Here is an 18734-nt window from a genome sequence, read left to right as displayed (position 1 = left end):
TCACTCTGAACGACCAGGAACCCTCCGGTTTAAGGACCAAACCGGCCTTGCGGATGGCTCCGAGGGGGGCCTCTAAGCCCGGGGACCGCGGCCACCGCTGGCGAGGCCCCTCCCGCGTGTGGGTGCCCCCCTCCCTCCGCCACCGGCACAGAGGCGCGGGGTCCCGGCCTGGGATGGTGCCGCCCGTTGGTGTGTCCCGTGATGACCGCAGGTCCGGACGCCGACAAGAGAATTCAAGATAAAACGTGTGGTTGGAGTCACGTGAGGTTTTCTAACAGAATCTGAGAAGAGCCAGAATTGATTTTAAATGTTTTTCTTAGCAGAAAAGGCCATTAGGTTTTTATACCAACCGTTTCTCTGGCCTTGAACGTTCTCAGAATGCCCTGGCCCTGGACAGCTCCCCACAGGAGACAGAGCCCCCAACCCCGGGGGGCCAGCACGGGGGACAGTCAGGACCCCCAGCCCTGGGGGCGCCAGCATGGGGGACAGGTCCCCAGAAGGCGCTCCCTCAGGAAAACTGGGACACTCCACCCAGGAGTGGTCAGCACAAAGAGCCAGCCTCACTCAGACTCTCCTAAGTGGCCACTGACCCACTGACCCACTGACCCCCAGACCAGGCTGTCAGCGGAGGAGCCCCCGTTACGATGCCGTGTCCACAGCAGACGCCGAAGCCCAGGGACGGCCACGGGCCTCCCGCTGCACGGCAGAGCTGTTCTCTGGGATTCACTGAATCACCCTGCGAGTCCAGTCAGGCGGCCCCAGGGTCTAATGTCTCGCTCCGGGATGAACAGGGCCCTGAGCACAGGACTCGGTGATGATGGGGGGACACCCCGATGGCCCCTGTCTGGGTGTGGCCACCGCCAGGCCTCCCTCCACAGGACACCCTGCCCCCCCGCCCCCCCATGATATCAAAGTTGCCGCCTTCTCAGGAATGCACCCCGAGGCCCGACATTCATCTGGGACCACAAACCACCCGGCGGGTCTCCACGAGAAGACACTCGTGCGTGAGGAGTCCAGGAGCAAGCGTCGGCCCTTGGCTGTGCGGTGAGAACACGTGCTTGGCCAGCCGTCCCAGCAGCAGGCAGAGTCATCCACACCTCGGTGCCTGCCCGAGAAGGCACTCTCCTGTCCCCTCCAGCTCAGTGACAAAAGCAGCAAGGGCTGCTTTGAGCACGATACAGAAGGAACCCCTAGGACGTCTTCTCTGGCCTCCATGGACGAACGGGCCGGGCCCCGTCACCCCGACCCCGTCACCTGTGCACAGGTACCGATTAAGCACGTTCTGTGTGCCCAGCACCGAGGAGGGAGCAGGTGGCACCAGGCAGACGGGGGGGGGGGGGGTCAGGGCTGCGACGAGGGGCACAGATGCGGGGGGAAGGTGCGCTCCCCGTGCCGGGCTTCAGTGACAGCAGCTGTGTTTCCGGAAGGCCAGTGAAGGGCCATCGGAGCCATGGCGGACGAGGGCCACCGGCCCTGCATGAGAGCAGCGGGGCCCTGGGAAGGCTTAAGCAGCACGGACATGACCCAGGGCACCTATCACCAGCCTCTCGGGGCACTCTGCAGAGAGCAGCTCGCAGGGTGGGAGACGCGGGGTGAGGACCCCCACTCCAGGGCCAGTGACTCCCAGGTGCGCTGGAGAGAAGGGGACGGGACGTGGAGGCACAATTGTCAGGACGTGCTGGCTGATTCGTCATGGGGGGCACAAGGGGTTTGTCTCCTGGGAGCCCAGGGAGGAGGGGCGGGGGGTGGACGAGCCCGGCCTGGGCAACACAGAATTTCAGGATGGAGCTCCCCGGGACCCCACCCAGCTGTCCCCCTTGGGGTTCTGAAAACTGGATGACGATGGTCCCACACCTCATGGGGCTGTCAGAGACGCGGGGCGAGGGCCAGGCTGGTATACTCCGTCCGTGCCACCTTCACGGCCACCGTCGGCGAGCGTCACCCTGTCAGCAGGTGAGGGAGTGAGGAGGGGACAGACACAGAGGCAACAGCACCAGGACTCGGAATCAGGCCCTGGTTTAATCAGGTCGAGCGTCTCTGGGAAGGAAGAGCATCCTGCCGTCCGCACGGGCAGCGGGTTGACCCGGGGCCTCTCCGGGTAGCTGGGCTGCTCAGCGCATTGCCCTCCTGCCACCCGCCATCGTGCTGCATGTTGAACCCTCGGCGCACTGCACACGGGAGGCACTTCCTACAAGAAGCTGGGACACACCTGCCAGAAGGGCCAGGTCACAGCCCAGCCGCGCCACCCCCGAGCCCAGAGAGTGGACGAGCCAGAGCCCAGAAGCAGAGCGTGGGGCTGGCATCCTGGGTCCCCAGCCGGCTGCCGTGGGCTCCCCTGTCCGAGCACACGCATCCTGGGTCCCCAGCCCGCCGCCGTGGGCTCCCCTGTCCGAGCACACGCATCCTGGGTCCCCAGCCCGCCGCCGTGGGCTCCCCTGTCCGAGCACACACTCGCCAGCGGGATGGCCTGTGCAGGGCCGTCCTGGGCGCTGGGCGGCGCTGGGCGGCACACCCGGCATGCTGCCCCGAACATGTCCTCGGGGGCACCTGGGTGGCGAATTGCACTGTGCGTTCTCCAGATTCGGCTCAGATCACGAGCAGGGGGTGGGTCAAGCCCCGCATCAGGCTCCACGCTCAGTGAGGGGTCTTCTTGGGATTCTCCCTCTCCCTCTGCCCCCCCGTCACGCTCATGGTTTCTCTCTCTCTCTCTCCAATCGATAAAAAAATCCTAAAAAAAAAAAATGTCCTTGGGTAGCGCCAGATGTCTGGGGGCAGAATCCCCCCGGTCAGAACCACTGGGCTAGATACTGTTCCGTTCTGCACCTGAGTCACCCCACTACCAGACGGGGCCTGTTGCTGATGCGGGGACTCGGGTACCAAATGTGGAATCATCTAGAACAGCACAGCACATGGAAGGCTCAGGACCATTAGCAGCAAGTTACCACAGCCCTGAGAGGCACAGAAATAAGGGAATCTCTACCCAACATGAGAGCAGAGCCACCGACCCATAAACACGGCCCCGAGGAAGTCGGGAAACTTTCTAGGACCTTCACAGGGCAGGGGACAGCTCGTTCGGCGGCATCTGCGGGGCTCAGGAGGAACCCAGGAGAAGGCATGCACAACACGGTCCGCCATCCTGTCCTGCTCCCCCGGGAGCGGGGCCGGGCTCCCCTGCGACGCCCGTACTTCCGTCCCTGGGGCTCTGAGCCCGGCATGGATTTAAGAAAAACCCAGGAGAGCCACCAGGAGTATTCTCCCCAGACGCAGGAGCCTCGCCTGAGATTAACAGACGCCCTCCTTCACGCAGCCCGTCTCCTGTCCCACGGCGGCACACAGGAAGCCGGGGTCTTTTCCGGGGGCCTTGGGCCGAGTCCAGCTTCCCCGCCGCGTCCGGGGCTCGGCTTACCAGGGAGCGGGTAACAAAACCCTTGCGACGACAGGCCTGCCTTCAGCACCAGCAAATGAGCGCAATTACCGCCCGCAAGAGAAGGAGGACTTCAAAGGGAGACAGGGAGACCCCGAGGAAGGGGGACCGAGGACAAGCAATCAGGCTGAGCCTGTCTTATCTCCGAGGGAAACACATGTGATGATTTTAGGGCCAGAGACACTCAAATGAGGCCCCTGCCCCTCACGGCATCTCAGTGGGTCTCTCGGCAATGACACACTGGGCCATTCGCGATCATTATTTCTCCAGCAATGGCTCCCGTGATGAAAACGTCCCTTCCACCCAGTGGCTCGAACCCTCTTAGGAGGGAATCAAGGGTCCACAGGTCCCCAGCACCTCAGTTTTCCCAGCCCAGACACAGACACGGGGCAGGTAATCAGGTGCCTTCCTCGCCGCGCCACTGGATGGCGGCCAGTCAGGGGCTCAGACCCAGCAAGCCGGGACGTGCACCCCCGTGTCCCCCGGCTGCCCACACCCCCTCTCCCTCCTCTCCCGATGCAGAGCGCGTGAACAGTGCCGTCTCGCTCTGAGCACCCCACCCCACTCTCTCGTCCTCATAAACAGCAGCTAATACCCTACATCCCAGTTCTGAGCCTGAGAACTATGTCTCGTCCCACGCGAGCGGACGACGACGTCTCAGCTGTGGATACCGAACAGCACAGCCGAGGCCACGGTCCGCACGGGAATCACAACGCCCCACCGGCACGCGTGAGGTCCCACGGGATCCCAGACAGCCTTCCCCAGCGCCAGGCTGCTCGCCGCGGGGCCCCCAAATATGTGTCTCTCAAACGGGCCAAAATCTTATGTGACCCGCAATGGAAGGCCAAGGCAAGGTCGTGCGTCTCTGTACTGCTCGGCCTCTGTGTTTTCAAGAATAATCGTCAGCGGCCTCTGGAGCAGCGGCGGGTGCATCCATGCACCTGGCCAGGACGTCTCCAGGCTGGAGCACCTTCGAGGCAAACACGAGTCATCTCCACGGGGACAACAGGGTGTGAACAACGAGCCCCGTCTCTCCAGACCCAGAGGATTCCCGGCTCCCCCCGGGGACCGTACGCACAAAGACCAATTAACCCGAAAGCCGGAATCAGGCCCTTCCGGTTTGAAGCCACTTAGAGCAGCGCGTGCCACGCCTCGTGTGCGGGTTTTTAGTGGCTCTCACTCTACCATCTTCCTCCCCAAGACGGTGACTCCGGGGGCGCCTGGGGGGCTCAGTCCATTAAGCGTCTGCCTTCAGCTCCGGCCGTGCTCTCAGGATCCTGGGATCGAACCCCCCATCGGGCTCCCTGCTCAGTGGGACGCCTGCCTTTCCCCCTCCCCCTCCCCGTGCCCGTGCTCTCTCTCTTTCTGACAAATCAATAAAATCTCAATTAAAAATAAAAGAGGGTGACTCCAATCACGCGGGGTCCACAGCGACCTCGGGGCGTTTGGCAGGAAACCCGCCACCTGCCCGCATGCCACGAAGGAGATGCCGCCCCCCGCATCACGGCGAGGCCGCCCCCCGCCCCCCCGGGGAGCCCGCGTACCGGTGAAGTCCTCCAGACACTCGCAGGTGTAGCCGCCCTCGCGGCTGTGGCAGCGGCCGTGGGCGCCACAGGGGCTGGAGTAGCACAGGTCGATCTCCGTCTCGCAGTAGTCGCCGGTGAAGCCGGGCGGGCAGCGGCAGCGCAGCCCGGTGATGGGGTGGATGGGCCGGAAGAGCACGGTGGTGGAGCTGATGAAGGGCGCCGAGCTGTCGAACTTGAGCACCGACACGCACTTCATGTAGTTCTCACAGGGCTCGCGCAGGCAGATGTTGTCGTCGAAGGGCAGCACGCGCTGCGTGGACACGGCCGTCAGCAGCGTCCGATTCAGGTAGATCTGCTCCTGCAGGTCCTCCGACGGGAAGAACTTGTCGCGGACGCCGCCGGGGAGCAAGGCCGAGAAGGTCACGTTCAGGATGTTGGCGCTGACGTCCGTGTCGTTCTGGATGTTGAAGACGAAGACGTCGTCTTTGGTGGTGGACAGCACCGTGGCCACACCTTCCACGAACAGGGACAGCAGCGGGGACAGGAACTTCTCCTGCGACATGTTCTCCAGGCGGACGGTGATGCTGTTGGTCAGCATGTCGTCCGTGATGATGGTGACCCGCAGGGTGCAGAGCGCGGCCACGCTGTGGACGCCATCTGTGGACACAAGGGGGGTCAGGGTCACTCGGGGTCCTGGGCCCCTCCAGTCCCACCTGGAAACAGCCTCGGATGCACTCAGTGTGGCAGAGACGAGCCCAAGCCTCCCCAAGCCCCACGTCCTACCCCACCAGTGACCTCCCCCTTGACCCCTGCTTCCCAGCTCCCGTTCTCCCCCCACACCCAGCTTCCCAAAGCACAGCTCCCTCTGAGTGTGTCTCACTCCAAGGAACCCATGGGCCCCCCAACCACTCAGCAGGACATCCCAGGACCACCCACAACCCAGCCCCGTGCTGCCCGAGCCCCCCCCCCATACGCTTTGCACCAGACCCATGGGGACACTGAGCCTCATCTGCCACCTCTGTAGCTGTTCCAGACACTAGAAGAAAGACCCTGCTCTGATCCCACCCAGCCCCGCCCAGCTCCGACCCCAGTGTCCAGGAGGGCACCATTCAGGTCGACCCTGGTCTACACCACGCTCACAGCGTGTCTTCCTTGGCTCTATTCTCTGCTTCCCTACGAGCCCGGCACGGAGGAGACACTCAGCAAATGCTGCTTTAGAAAGACACACACGAGACGAGGTGCACCCGCACCAACAGAGGTAAGCAAACCACGAGCCGAGGTAGTTAGGGCTGTGAGGCCAGAAAGAGTGTGACACCCGGGTAGCGCTGTTGAGCACAGCATCGGTTCTGAGCTCAGCATCGGGGGGAGCTGTCCAAGGCTGGCCACCGGGGCTCTCCCCAGGGTAGCTCTAGGCTGGCACCATTAGCCTCCCCAGCACCCGGAGAGGTGCAGCCACCCCGCCCAGGCGGCCTTCACCTGCCTCCCAGGCCTCACCCCCAATGTGCTACGGGACCCTGAGAAAAACCTGGCAAGTTCACACCCTTCTGGCTCGGCTTAGTTTCTCCGTCCCTGCAGCTTTGCCCAATCCTCCCATCTACTCCCCCAATGTGCTCCCGGCCAGTGCCCCCCACGAGTGCACCCCCAGCTCCATGGGGTACAGAACCATCTGTGTAGGCCCGTGAGCCCTGGGGGGACCCCCCCACCCTCTCGTAACTCACAGCCTTGGGGTGCTTCCCCAGAGCACAGGAGCCATGGGGACCCTTCCCCACTTGTTTGGAAAACCAGGATGACTGAGAAAGCAAGTCACATGGTGAAACCCGGGGACCACCTTGTCCCTGTAGCCCTAGCACAGTCCCCACAAAGCCCCAAATCACGGTGGACAGACGCGCCGAAGCTTGTGGACACTGGGAATGTTTCTCTCAGCCACTGGAGCACCACACGCCCCTTCGGGAGGGACCTGAGTCACCAAACTTGTCCCAACAACAAGAAAAACGTAAGTGCCCCCGAGTCGCAGAATTTCCGGGTGCCCCGTCTGATGGCCACGGCAGACCCGAGATCCTCAGATGCGGAGAAAACCGTCCCCCACCTCACGGCCGGAGGGGCCCGGCTTCCGCCCCCCTGACAGCAGCCCGGCTCGGGGGCACGGGCACCGGGTGCCCTGCCGCGGGTCCAGCGCGTCCTCACGAAAACCCAGCGGGGCCGCGTGTAGGAAGTGGAGGCGGGCCCGGCGTCACCCAGTGTGGGCAGCCCTCAGGGGAAGGGCACGCTCCGCCTGCACCTCTTCAGAGCCGCAACAGCGCGCAGGCGGCAGCTCGCATGCAGGGGCCTGGGGGCGCCACAGTCAGGAGAAGTAAACTGAGGCAAGAAGCAGTGGCAAAGCACGTAGTGGCCGGAGCCGTCCTTTCCTTCCCGCCCCCACACAGGCCATTCCCCTGCCTGGAGCGTGGGCTCACCCGGAGCTGCCTCGGTTTCCTCCCACCGCGGTCCTCACGCACGCATCCCCAAATGCCCACCTCATCCCTCCAGGCCCCTGGGGCCCCCAGTGGCTTCCGGAATAAAACCCACACCTCGTACTGCATCTGGGGGTCCCACGTGATCTCCCTGCCCCGGGGCCTTTTTTTTAAATATTTATTTATTTATTTATTTGACAGACAGAGATCACAGTAGGCAGAGAGGCAGGCAGGGAGAGAGGAGGAAGCAGACTCCCTGCTGAGCAGAGAGCCCGATGCGGGGCTCGATCCCAGGACCCCAGGATCATGACCCGAGCTGAAGGCAGAGGCTTTAACCCACTGAGCCACCCAGGCGTCCCTCACTGTCCCAGGGCTTTTGCACACCTTATCTTCTGCCCAGCGTGCCGACCTCCTTGTCGGCTGGTGGGTACTCCCTCGGTCATCTGGGTCCCGTCACAGGCGCCCTCCGTGTTCCCCCATCCACACTCTGCCACATCCCCACTTTCCTGCTCAGGAGGGGCACGACCTGATTGTGTTTATGTGTCTCCCCTGTGACCCTGAGAACCTCCAGGTGTCATTCCTGCTGTACCAGCTGCTGGCACTCAGAAGTGGCAGATAAACATTCGGGGGGGGGCACGCAAGGAGGGAGGGGGCAGGAAGAACGAGGGTTTCCACTGGCATCTCTTTAACCCCAAGACGGACATCACACACACAGCATCTGGGTCTCAGTTTGCCACGTAAGCTAATCTTTTGGTGATGTCTGTCTTTCTTTCCTCCTTCCCATGGCCCATGATGATAATACAGGATACAGGGTAGTGCCTGCCTGCTTCCCGATGCCAGCTGTTATGAAACACCCTTGTCATCTTCAACCACCGTCCCGCAGGCCGCCGGGAGGGCACCGCACGGAGGAACGCCCGGGAACAGGGAGCCGCGTTCCAGGGACAGACCGCTCCACTCAGGGACAAAGCACCGACACATTAACTCGGGTCAGATGCGCAAAAAAAGAGAACACCCCTCCTGCTAGGACTCTGACCGCCAACCTCCTTCAGACCCGCGATCACCCTGGACACCCCAGGTGCTGGGGAGGTGATGGCTTCGCTTTGAACCTGCGTCACTTGGGCGAGATCTCTGGGCCTCCACGGGCACACGCCCGACTGCCCATCCTCGGGGGCCACGGAAACACAGCGGCTGTCCCCACCACGGGGCGCTGTGTGTCCCCACCACAGCGGTGACAGCGAGGCAGACCTGACGCTGTGCTGCTAGGGGAGTGAGCTGCTTCTTCCCACAGACAAGAAAATGCGTTTGTGCACGAGCCCCAGAGCTATCGGCAAGTAAGCAAACACCTGCGAGGGTGACCGGTCCTGCTCGCGTCCTTGCGTTTGTTTTCGATACGCGGTTATTTGAGAACAGTGTCAGCTTTACAGAAGTATCGCGAGACAGTACGGAGCTCCCACATACTCAGCCCGTGTTCCCCCTGTTATGGACAGAACCACGTTAGTTCCCTAGTTTGCCCTGCTGCCCTTGTCCTGGTCCAGGACCGCCTCGAGGACCCCACACGACAGCCGTTACGTCCTCCCCGCCCTGCCGGACAGCTTCCCAGTCGGCCCTTGCCTTGATGACCTTGACTGGCCCTTGCTTTGATGACCTTGACAGTTCGGAGGAGGGCTGTCGCTTTGCTGCTATTAGGTGACTTTTACTTTCCCCTCTAGACCTTCCTGCACCATTTTATTTCATGCAGCGGGTTTATCCCTGAAGAGCCCATTTTCATTCTGGAAGACGTGGAGCTCGCCTGGGGCTCTGCCCACAAGCAACAGCCACAAACCACTTGGAGGCGCCCCCAAGGCAGTCCAGTGCAATTTCCACTGCTTTCTTCAGCAAGGTGAGTCACCTCGTTGTCCCCAAGTCACAGGAGGAGAGACAGAACAGACGGCAGAACGCGCCACGGTGGCGGGACGCCCACCAGCAGGTGCTTCCCACAAAGCCACAGATACTGCGAGTGAAGATGTGCTCCGTGGGTCTTCACGGAGGCCATCCCACGAACTTGTCCCTGGTCGGGGGCCCACCCCTGGGACACTGCGGGGAGAGGTCCCACTGCGGCCTCCAAGGAGCCGGGAGCCTGCAGGGGACAGAGCCACATTGGTAAGGCGTGGTGCCAACGCGACCCCAGGAGGCGGCGGGAAGGTGGGTGTCCTGGAGGGATGGCGGTCGTCACTCAGTTGGAGAAGAAACACCTTCTCAGCACAAAAAACAAAAAAGAGGGCCACCTGGGCAGCTTAGTCAGTTAAGCATCTGTCTTCAGCTTGGTTCATGATCCTGGGGTCCTGGGATCGAGTCCCACATCAGGCTCCGTGCTCAGGGGGGAGTCTGCTTCCTCCTTTCTCTCTGCTCCTCCCCTGCATGTGTGCTCACTCTCTCTCTCTCTCAAAATAAATACAGTCTTTAAAAAAAAGTAAGGCAGGAAAACAGAGGCAAGGCCTGGCCCATCATGGGCAAGAGGGCGTGTCCGTGTCCTGGGGCTGCTGTAACCAAGCGCACAGACCGGGCGGCTTAGCCAGCATTCATCCTCGTGGTCTGGAGGCCAGAAGTCTGAGATCAGGCGTCCCAGGGTGGTTCCACCTGGAGCTCAGACAGAGAGTCTGTCCCACGGCTCTCTCCCAGGGGCAGGCGGCTGCTGGCAACCCTTGGCTTGCAGGTATATCTCTCCGGTCTCTGCCTGGCCATCTGGGGGCCTCCTCCCCATGTGTGTCTGTGTCCAAATTCCCCTCTTAAAAGGACACAGTCGTCGGGTTGGGGCCCACTCCAATGCAGGATGAGCTCATCCCAAAGCTTACTGTGATCACATCTGCACAGACCCTGTCTCCAAAACCTGGCATTCAGAGGCTCCAGGTGAACGTGAACTTGAGGGCCAGCTAGTCCACCCGGGACAGATGGAAATGTAGGGTGTGGGGGGAGGCAAGGGTCCGGAGGCACCTGGGTCCAGGCCGCTGGCCCCTGCGCTCACGGTGGGGGACAGATCCAGATCCTCCCGGTGTGGCCCGAGCACAGGCTCCGTGCCAACGTCCTCCCCAGCACCACCCCTTCCACCTTTGTCACGGTCTGCGAGGGACACAGATGAGGACCCCGAGGGACGGAGGGGCTGGCCGACAAGCCCAGCCGAGGCCACTTGGCCGCAGGTGGCCAGCCCACCCAGAATGGGCTCCAGCCCGACGGACGGGGGTGAAGGGCCCAGAGGGCTGTCGACCTGACCTAGAAGGATCTACCCAGCCCACAGGGGAGGAGACGGCAGTTTCTGAACGCCTGGGGACCAGGGGACAGTCAGCTAAAGACCAAGCCAGTGCCAGGAGGGGACAAGGCCACTTGCCATGCGTCTCTGCCACCTCACCCCCGTGCACCCCAGGGTCTGGCAACGCCCTGCCAGGCCTGAAAGGCACAGCCCACGCGATGCAGGCTGTGGCTGAATCCCCAGGGCGCCGTTTGCCGTCTAGCCGGTTTGAGACAAAGGCTGCTCGCCTGTCCCTCATCCTGTCCCCTCCCGCGGCCTCACCGCAGGTAGGGAGGGCCTGCTGGGGGTGGGTCTGAAGTGGATTTCGGTGTTCCTCTCTGGGGGGGAGGGGGGTGGCTGCTGTTTCTTTGAGGCCAGACTGAGGCCAGACCACAGGCGTGTCGTTTCCATCTGCTACCTGGACGGCATCTGGTTTCTTCTTGCGGCAACAAAAGCCAAACCTAGAACCTGCATCTCCGGGCGTGGGCTCACTTCATGGGAACAGGGTGACGCACGTGATGGGGGACAGTGGGCAAATGCCAGAGTCAGACACACGGGCACTTGACCAGGGAAGATCAGCACCCCTGCTCTGTCCACGGGGGAGGGGCCCTTGGGTGTCCCACCAACACCCGGACGCCGCTCACGCGTGCTCCCAACACGCCCTGGGGTTTCCCTGGCAGTGACCTTGCAAGGCACTGAACAGGCCGACGCATCTCTGCCTGGTGCCGGGGCCGGGGTCAACGAGGGCAGAGCCAGCGGTCCCCCCCGCCATGTGCCAGCGCCGTGGCCCAACAACAGAGAGGGAGGGCCCCTGATGACCCCCCAGGGCAGCCTGCCCCCTGGGTTTCTCCTCTGCAACCCCAGTCCTCCTCACCCTGTAAATCCACCCCTGGACCCTTCCCTCCAGCCGCTGGAGGCCGGTCTTCACAGCCCCTGCCCTGCCAGCACACCCAGGCCTCCCCCACAGCCCCCGGCGCCCATCGCTGGACCCCCACCCTGCAGCCACACTCCTGCAGGGCTCCGAGCCCAGTCCCCGGTCACAGCACGCACCCTCCCCGCTAACCCCGGGCGTCCCCCAGCCCACTCTTCCTTCGCCTGAAATGACCTCGGGCCTCCCCACCCACACCCCTTCCCCGGTCCCTCCTTCGGCCCAGCCCATCTGTGGGCCCACGACCGGCCGACCACTCCCTGCTCACAGCACCCCCCAACCCTGACCTCGCTCACCACGTCTGAGCTGATGGAACCCTCTGGAAGGCGAAATCGTAACAGAACCCCCGGGAAGCCCGAGCCACAGAAGCGGAGGGCTGAGACTCGGAGCAAACACGTTCTTGTCCAGATAAAGAGCTTCTGGTTACGAGTTAAGGGTTGGATCCTCAAGGAGTTAAACAGAATTAACAGAAGACCCAGAATTCCACTCCCTGGCAGAATTCAAAAGACTCGAAAACGTAAATCTACACAGAAAACCTGTACGTGAGGGACGCCTGGTGGCTCAGTCGGTTGGACCTCTGCCCTTGGCTCAGCTCACGATCTCAGGGTCCTGGGATCGAGTCCCACGTCGGGCCCCTGCTCAGCAGGGAGCCTGCTTCCTCCTCTGCCCCTCCCCCCGCTCATGCTCTCTCTCTCTCAAATAAATAAATAAAATCTTAAAAAAAAAAAAAAAAAAAAAAAAGCCCAGTGTGGGCCGTCCCTGCATGCAATACTGATCAGCCCCAACGGGCACAAGAGCAGACCCAGGCTACCGCACTGGTGAGTCTAACACACAGTGGAAAAGGCGTTAAAGGCCACGTGTTGTGTGACGGGATTTATGTGAAATGTCCAGAACAGGCGGGTCCACAGTAGCAGACAGGGAACGTGGGGTTGCCAAGGGAGCGCAGTGAGTGCCGGTGCGCACCAGCCTCCTCTGGGCCGACGGAACGCGCGGACCGAGGCGAGGGAGGGCACGCCGCGCGGAAAGCTGCGGAGCGTTCGGGAAGGGACACTTCCATGCTGTGTCAATTTCACCTCCGTGGAAAACAAAAGGAAAAAGAGTTAAGGGTGTCATAAAAATCTGCTTTATTGGGGCGCCTGGGTGGCTCAGTGGGTTAAGCCTCTGCCTTCAGCTCAGGTCATGATCTCAGGGTCCTGGGATTGAGCCCCGCATCGGGCTCTCTGCTCAGCGGGGAGTCTGCTTCCTCCTCTCTCTCTGCCTGTCTCTCTGCCTACTTGTGATCTCTGTCTGTCAAATAAACAATGGAATCTTAAAAAAAAAAAATCTGCTTTATTTTGCATGATGTTATCTGAAGGGGAAAAGATATTTAAAAGGCATTTTAAGAACGCTTCCCTAGAGCCACGCCGTGGAGAGTCGTTGATGAGTGAAGGACCGTGTGGCCGTGGAGCAGCAGGGAGTCTGCTCCAGGCCCCGTGGCTGGAAGGAGCCCCTCCGCCGGGGAAATGCTGGGTTACTGCCGGGATGGAGCTAACCCAATATTGCGAGAGGAGCCTCATCCAGGGGGGTTCACAGCGGTGATGAGATGCCACGGGCTTCATCGGAATCACACAGAGAGTTTCCCCAGGAAACATTTGTTGTCCCTGCTCCGTGTCAAGGACCGACCACACGACCTGTAGGAATGTCCATTGGACAGGATCTAGAAGTCTGGCCGCACTGAATCCCTGGCTGGGATGCGTGGTGGTTGCCCGGGCCTGAAACAGGAGGTTTTGGGCCCAGGACAGAAGCAGCGATGCAGGGGACCCATGAACCAAAACGATCTCCAAGAGCTAGGAAGCCTTGCCTCGCTCTCTGACGACACCCTCCAGCAAGACAACGTGGCTCCTGACACCTGCATGGGGGCACACCCATATTCTCCAGCCCTGGACACGTCAAGAAGCGGCCGTCAGCCCAAGAGAGCCTTAAAGACAAGATTTCTAACAAACCCACCAGCGCAACCCAGCCTGCTGGTCACGGAGACCAGGGACCCGCACAGACCCTGTCGCCCACCACCAGCCCACCACCAGCCCACAGACTTGGGAGGGACAGTCTGGAACATCCCAGGCTCTGTGCCATCCGCCACCCAGCCAGGGAGACCCCAGCTCAAGCCCCTTCTCCAGCCACCTGGACGGTCAGAGTGGCAGGTGGCCCTCGGCCTCCCTGCAGGTGGTAACAGCACGTGCCATTCCTCCTCTGCTCCTCTCCTAGCTGGAGCTGCGCACGCACACCGCTGCGCATATTAGTTGAAGAACGCCCTCTTAGCATCGTGTAATCATGCAAGTCTCTAGCGCCCCAACACACAACTCACCAGCAGTGCCTCTGACATTCGGACTGTCCCTGGGAACCACTGGTTACCAAGTTCAAGGTGCCCCAAGCCCCAAGCCCCGCAGCCCCTCCAGAGCAGGAAGCCCACAGCAGCTGCCCAGGGTGGTGGGGGATGCAATCTGGGCCTGGCTTAGAGGCCTCGCACTCCTCAGCCAGGTGCCTTGTCTTGGAGGGAAACGTCCTCTGTCCACCAAAATGCCCCCAGTCTTCCAGGGGGTCGAAGGAAGCAGAAGCCAAGGTGGCCTGTGGGCAGGAGATGTGGACCCTGGTGGTGGCCCCAAGGAGCAGGCGGGCAGGGCACTTCTTGTTGTCCCTCAGCACTTTCATAAATCTTACCAAGGCTGCGTGTGCAGCCAAAATCATGGCTCCTATGCAAGGGGCCTGGTCCGGAAGCCCGGAACCTGTCAGAATGCTAGGCTACATGGCGAAGGTTAAGGTCGCTGGTCAACGACAGACCTTAAAACAGGGGGCAGCTCGGACTTTCCAGGCACACCCAGTGCCATCCCCGGGCCCTCACAAGGAGAGAGGGGGTAGGCGAGAGACCGGAAGAAGGAGCTGTGGACAGAGCGGGCTCAGGGAGACGCCCCATGGCATGACGAGGGAGGAGGCGGCCATGAGCCCAGGAACTCGGGAGCCTGCAAACTGGCTCTCCCAGGGCTTCGAGAAGGAGCACAGCCCTGCCGCACCTCGTTCCACCCCAGGGAGGCCCACGCAGGACCTTCAACTCCTGAAGTGCAGGAGAACAAATCTGGGTTTGTCTCAAGCCGCCAAGTCCACAGCCATTTGTGACGGCAGTGACAGAAAAGTACGACCGTGTTCTGGGAGGTTACTGCAGCCTTGACGCCAAAAATCGGACAAGGAGAGCGTGAGGGAGAAGAATCACCGCCAGGTCTCTCCTGAACACAGACGCAGTGCCTCCTCAAGGCAGGAAACGGTCAAGCAAATATAACAATGTATGAGACAAGGAGAACTTTCCAGACCAAACTGGGCTGATCTCAGGAATTCAGCACTGGAAAAAGGGTGCCATGGCAGACCCCCTTTGTTAGAGAACACGACCGTCCGCCTAGAAAACCCCAAAGGCTCTACGGCACAGCCACTAGAGAGAGGAGTGACGCACAGAAATCACACACACTTCCTCACACCAGTCTCATAAGATACAATTTTTAATATATCTTTTATAATAGCACCAAAATACAACACACTTGAGGATAAACCTAATAACATGGGAGCCTGGGTGGCTCAGTCGGTTACGTGTCCGACTCTTGATTTCAGCTCAGGTCATGACCTCAGGTGGTGGGATCGAGCCCCGCGACAGGCTCTGCGCTTAGTGTGGAGTCCGCCTGAGAGTCCCTCTCTCTCCCTCTGTCCTGCCCCGCCCCACTCATGCACACATGCCTATACGTGCTCTCTCCCTCCCTCTTTCTACAATAAATAACTAAAATCTTTTTTTGAAAAAAAAAAAAGAATGAATCTAATAACAAACACAAAAGCCCTTTATGAATAAGAACAGACAGATGCAAAGTATCGTTAACACAGACAAAGCACGACGGACAAAGATGGATATGGGGAGCCATGGTAGGGAAGGTAGCAGTTCTCCTGAAATTGATCTGTCCATGCAAGGCCGTTCCCACCAAAATCCCCACAGGGCCCTTCCCAGACTAATCTACACAGAAGATGGGCAAGCCAGGAGCAGCCAGGGTGCTCCTGAAGAAAGGGAGGGAACAAGGTCTACGAGAAGCAGGACCTGTCTTCATCTCAGGAGCCAGAGTATTGCACGGAGCAAACCAACAGACCTGTGGACAGCAGAGAGCCCAGGACAGACCCACATAAACGTGAAAACCTGACAGGTGGACGGACGGTGGGGAGCACGAAACTATCAAATAAAGGGTCCGGAGACCATTGCTCATTTATACAGAGAACGAGATGCAGTTGTATCCCTACCTCACACCGAACACAGAAATAAATCCCAGGGAGTTAAAAACTTAAATGTGAAGGTAAAACCAATTTCAGAAGAGATCCTGCAAAAGTACACTTATGATCTTGAGGTCGGTCAGGATTTCTTAAGACCTGTAAAACACTAACCTAAAAGGAAAATGTATAATTTTGACAGTAAATACAAGCACTTTGCCAAAAACCTCATTATAAAAAGGAACGAAGAGACAAGGCACAAACTGGAGCATATTTGACCCTGAAACAGGTTAAAAAAAAAAAAAAAAGATGATCAGTGTCATTAGTAATCTGAGAAAAGCAAACTGAAACCACGATGAGGTACAATTTTGTACCCACCAGATTGGCAAAAACTAAGAAGCCGCCAGGCACCCACAGGTTATATCAAGGAGAAGCGAAGAACGGACAGCCTGTTCCCTGCTGGTGGGAAACGGCCAGAACAGAACAGGACTGGTCCAGAACCCTTTATCCGAAACCCGTGGGATCGGAGGGTCCTGAATACGGTGTGTATATGGCCGCACATAGCCACAGAACCCGCAAAAACGGAACACTCATTAGCTGCTGTCCTTTATGCCACATATGCACGCGTTTGATCACACTTCCACGTCATGTCTGAACTCTTCCCAAACTAGAAAAATTCTTTAGATGGCAGTGGGGTGGCGTGGAGGATTTCACGCAAAGGAACGAGGCAGAAGGGTTTCCGGCTTGAGTGAGGGCACTGTTCCCAGAGACAGGACGCTCAGGAAGGACGTGACGTTTTCCCTGTCTGGGGCTCGATGGCTTCAAGACTGTGGTGGTTTAAAAAAATGACCACAGGTGCTGTGACGACCATCCAGCGACAGGTGAGACCTGGGTTCCTTTCCTCTTGAGCTCAGGTGGGCTTGGGACGGCGTCAAGCAGCAGAGGAGGGCAGAGCGCTGCCATGTGACACCTGGGTCACAAAAAGCTGGTCAGGAAGGGCCCCATGCATCTGCCTCGCACTCACAGACGTCATTGAGACAACCCTGCTCTGTCACTCACCCCTGTGACCTTGGGCAGGTTCCCGAAACTCCCCGTGCCTCAGTTTCCTCTCCAGTAAAACCAGGGTGACGGGATCTCCTGCTCCCCAGAGATCTGCGAGGGCTGCCCGAGCCACGCACTGATGGATTCCACCCCCCAGAGATGAGAGACGTGGGGCCCAGAGAGGCTCAGGGGTGCACCGGGGCCCACGGCCTTTAGTGATGGGGATGCAGGTTCCAGTCCTCCTGCCATGGCACAGGGAGGAGGCCTGGCAGCCTGCCCGTGTCTACCGCTGTTTCACACCAACACTTTACAGAGAGAAAGTAATTATCAACTGCGGAGGCTTAATGAGGAGAGGGAGCTGTAAGGATGTCTGATACCAATAATTTGTACCTATTCAACAGCAAATGTGCGGCAACAAAGGCAAGTGGGACCAACAGCATCAGACACTGCTTCCTCTGCTTCCAGGTAAGGACAATGCGCACAGGGAGCCCAGGGCAAGACAGAGACCAGAACGCCCCAGGCTACCTGACCCCGGCCCAGCTCTGGCGCACCTGTGGGAAAGAGCCTCTGAGGCCCTTCAGTCCAGAGTCCAGGGGAAAGGCCAAGAAAAACAGAGGTGCTGGTGGGCTCGCTGAGGTGGCGGGGAGCTGGCCAGGGGAGCTGGAGCGCACACGGCTCTCCCCCCACCAGCAGCTCAGCCCCTGCAGGGCATGCTCTGCCCACCCACCTGTCCTGCCCAGCCTAGGGTAGTTGCTGCCCGCCGTAGGCCTCACGGTCCTTAAGAGACCACACAGCATGACAGGGACTGACAGGGACTAGACGGGCCATACTCTGCAGCCCCAAATGTTTCCCTGCTCTGGGGCCCTGAAGTCCCTCCCAGAAGAATTTCACTGGCACCTCTTTTGAAATGCAAATAGCACTGAGAGGAGATAGTAAACCCTGACCCCCTGCTGGGTTAGCTCCCCAAGTCAGAAGGTGGAGGCCAGCCCAGGCCTCCTGGAGGGCAGAGGGCAGCAAACCTCCCACAGGAGAAGCAGCCCCCACCGGCCGCCCCGTGGCAGACGCGCCGTGAGTGCTTGCTGGGACCCTGCCACATGCTGCCTGGGGGACCGAACAGCCCGCCTGACCACCCCCACTCGGGGGGACAGCCTCCCACCAACAGCCGCCCATCTTCTCTGCTGCCGCTGGGGGCCCTTCCCTCCAGCCGAGGGAAGAGCCGACAAATCATTTTCTTTTGGAGAAAAGATCAAATATTGGCCCAGACGTCTATTAATTTGCAACTTACATCCCAAATGCTGAGAACAGAAAAGCAAGGATTTTTTTTTTTCCTGGTTAAATATTTGCTAAGGAAATTCCTATCCTAAATTTCAAGAGTCTGCTTGAGCGTGACATTAGCAGGGTGGGACACGGTGGTTTGGCCCGGTGGCGGGGAAGGCTGGCGCAGGGCGAGGGAGAGGAGTCACACCCACGCTCCCGGGACCACGAATCTCCAGCTCCCTTCCTTCCCACCCTCATCGCGCCCCACGGGTACTTCTCCCGCTGAGTCTTTTTATTACTCCTTTTGGGGCTCCTTCCCTCCACCCACATGGTGACATTAGTCTCCCGTATTCATAGAGCAGGATAAAGATGCCCCTTCCCACCTCGCATGTAGTTCTGGCGGGAGACAAGGGCCCTTCCTCCTCTTCGGTCGCTCGGTTGGTCCCCCTCTGCCGCCTTTGTTAGCGGCCCCCCAACTCCCTGCCCCTGAAATAAATGAGCTGGAGGCCTGTTCTGAAGGCGGCGAGTGGGCAGATGTGAGGAAGGCTCGGAGCTCCGTTTGGACTGGGTGAGGCCG

General features: G+C 60.0%; 1 protein-coding gene across 2 annotated transcripts in view; it reads right to left on the bottom strand.

The window, feature by feature from the left end:
• The window catches only part of CELSR1 (cadherin EGF LAG seven-pass G-type receptor 1), a 132656-nt gene that overhangs the window by 73395 nt on the left and 40527 nt on the right, over window positions 1-18734 (bottom strand). For both annotated transcript variants that reach the window (XM_046010584.1, XM_046010582.1), the window contains exon 2: window positions 4969-5607. In XM_046010584.1, the coding sequence (XP_045866540.1) occupies window positions 4969-5607 (639 nt within the window). The remainder of the gene's footprint in view (window positions 1-4968; window positions 5608-18734) is intronic.

This window comes from Meles meles, chromosome 7 (assembly GCF_922984935.1).
Source record: "Meles meles chromosome 7, mMelMel3.1 paternal haplotype, whole genome shotgun sequence".
Classification (NCBI taxonomy): domain Eukaryota; kingdom Metazoa; phylum Chordata; class Mammalia; order Carnivora; family Mustelidae; genus Meles; species Meles meles.
This window is presented reverse-complemented; position numbering and strand designations above follow the sequence as displayed.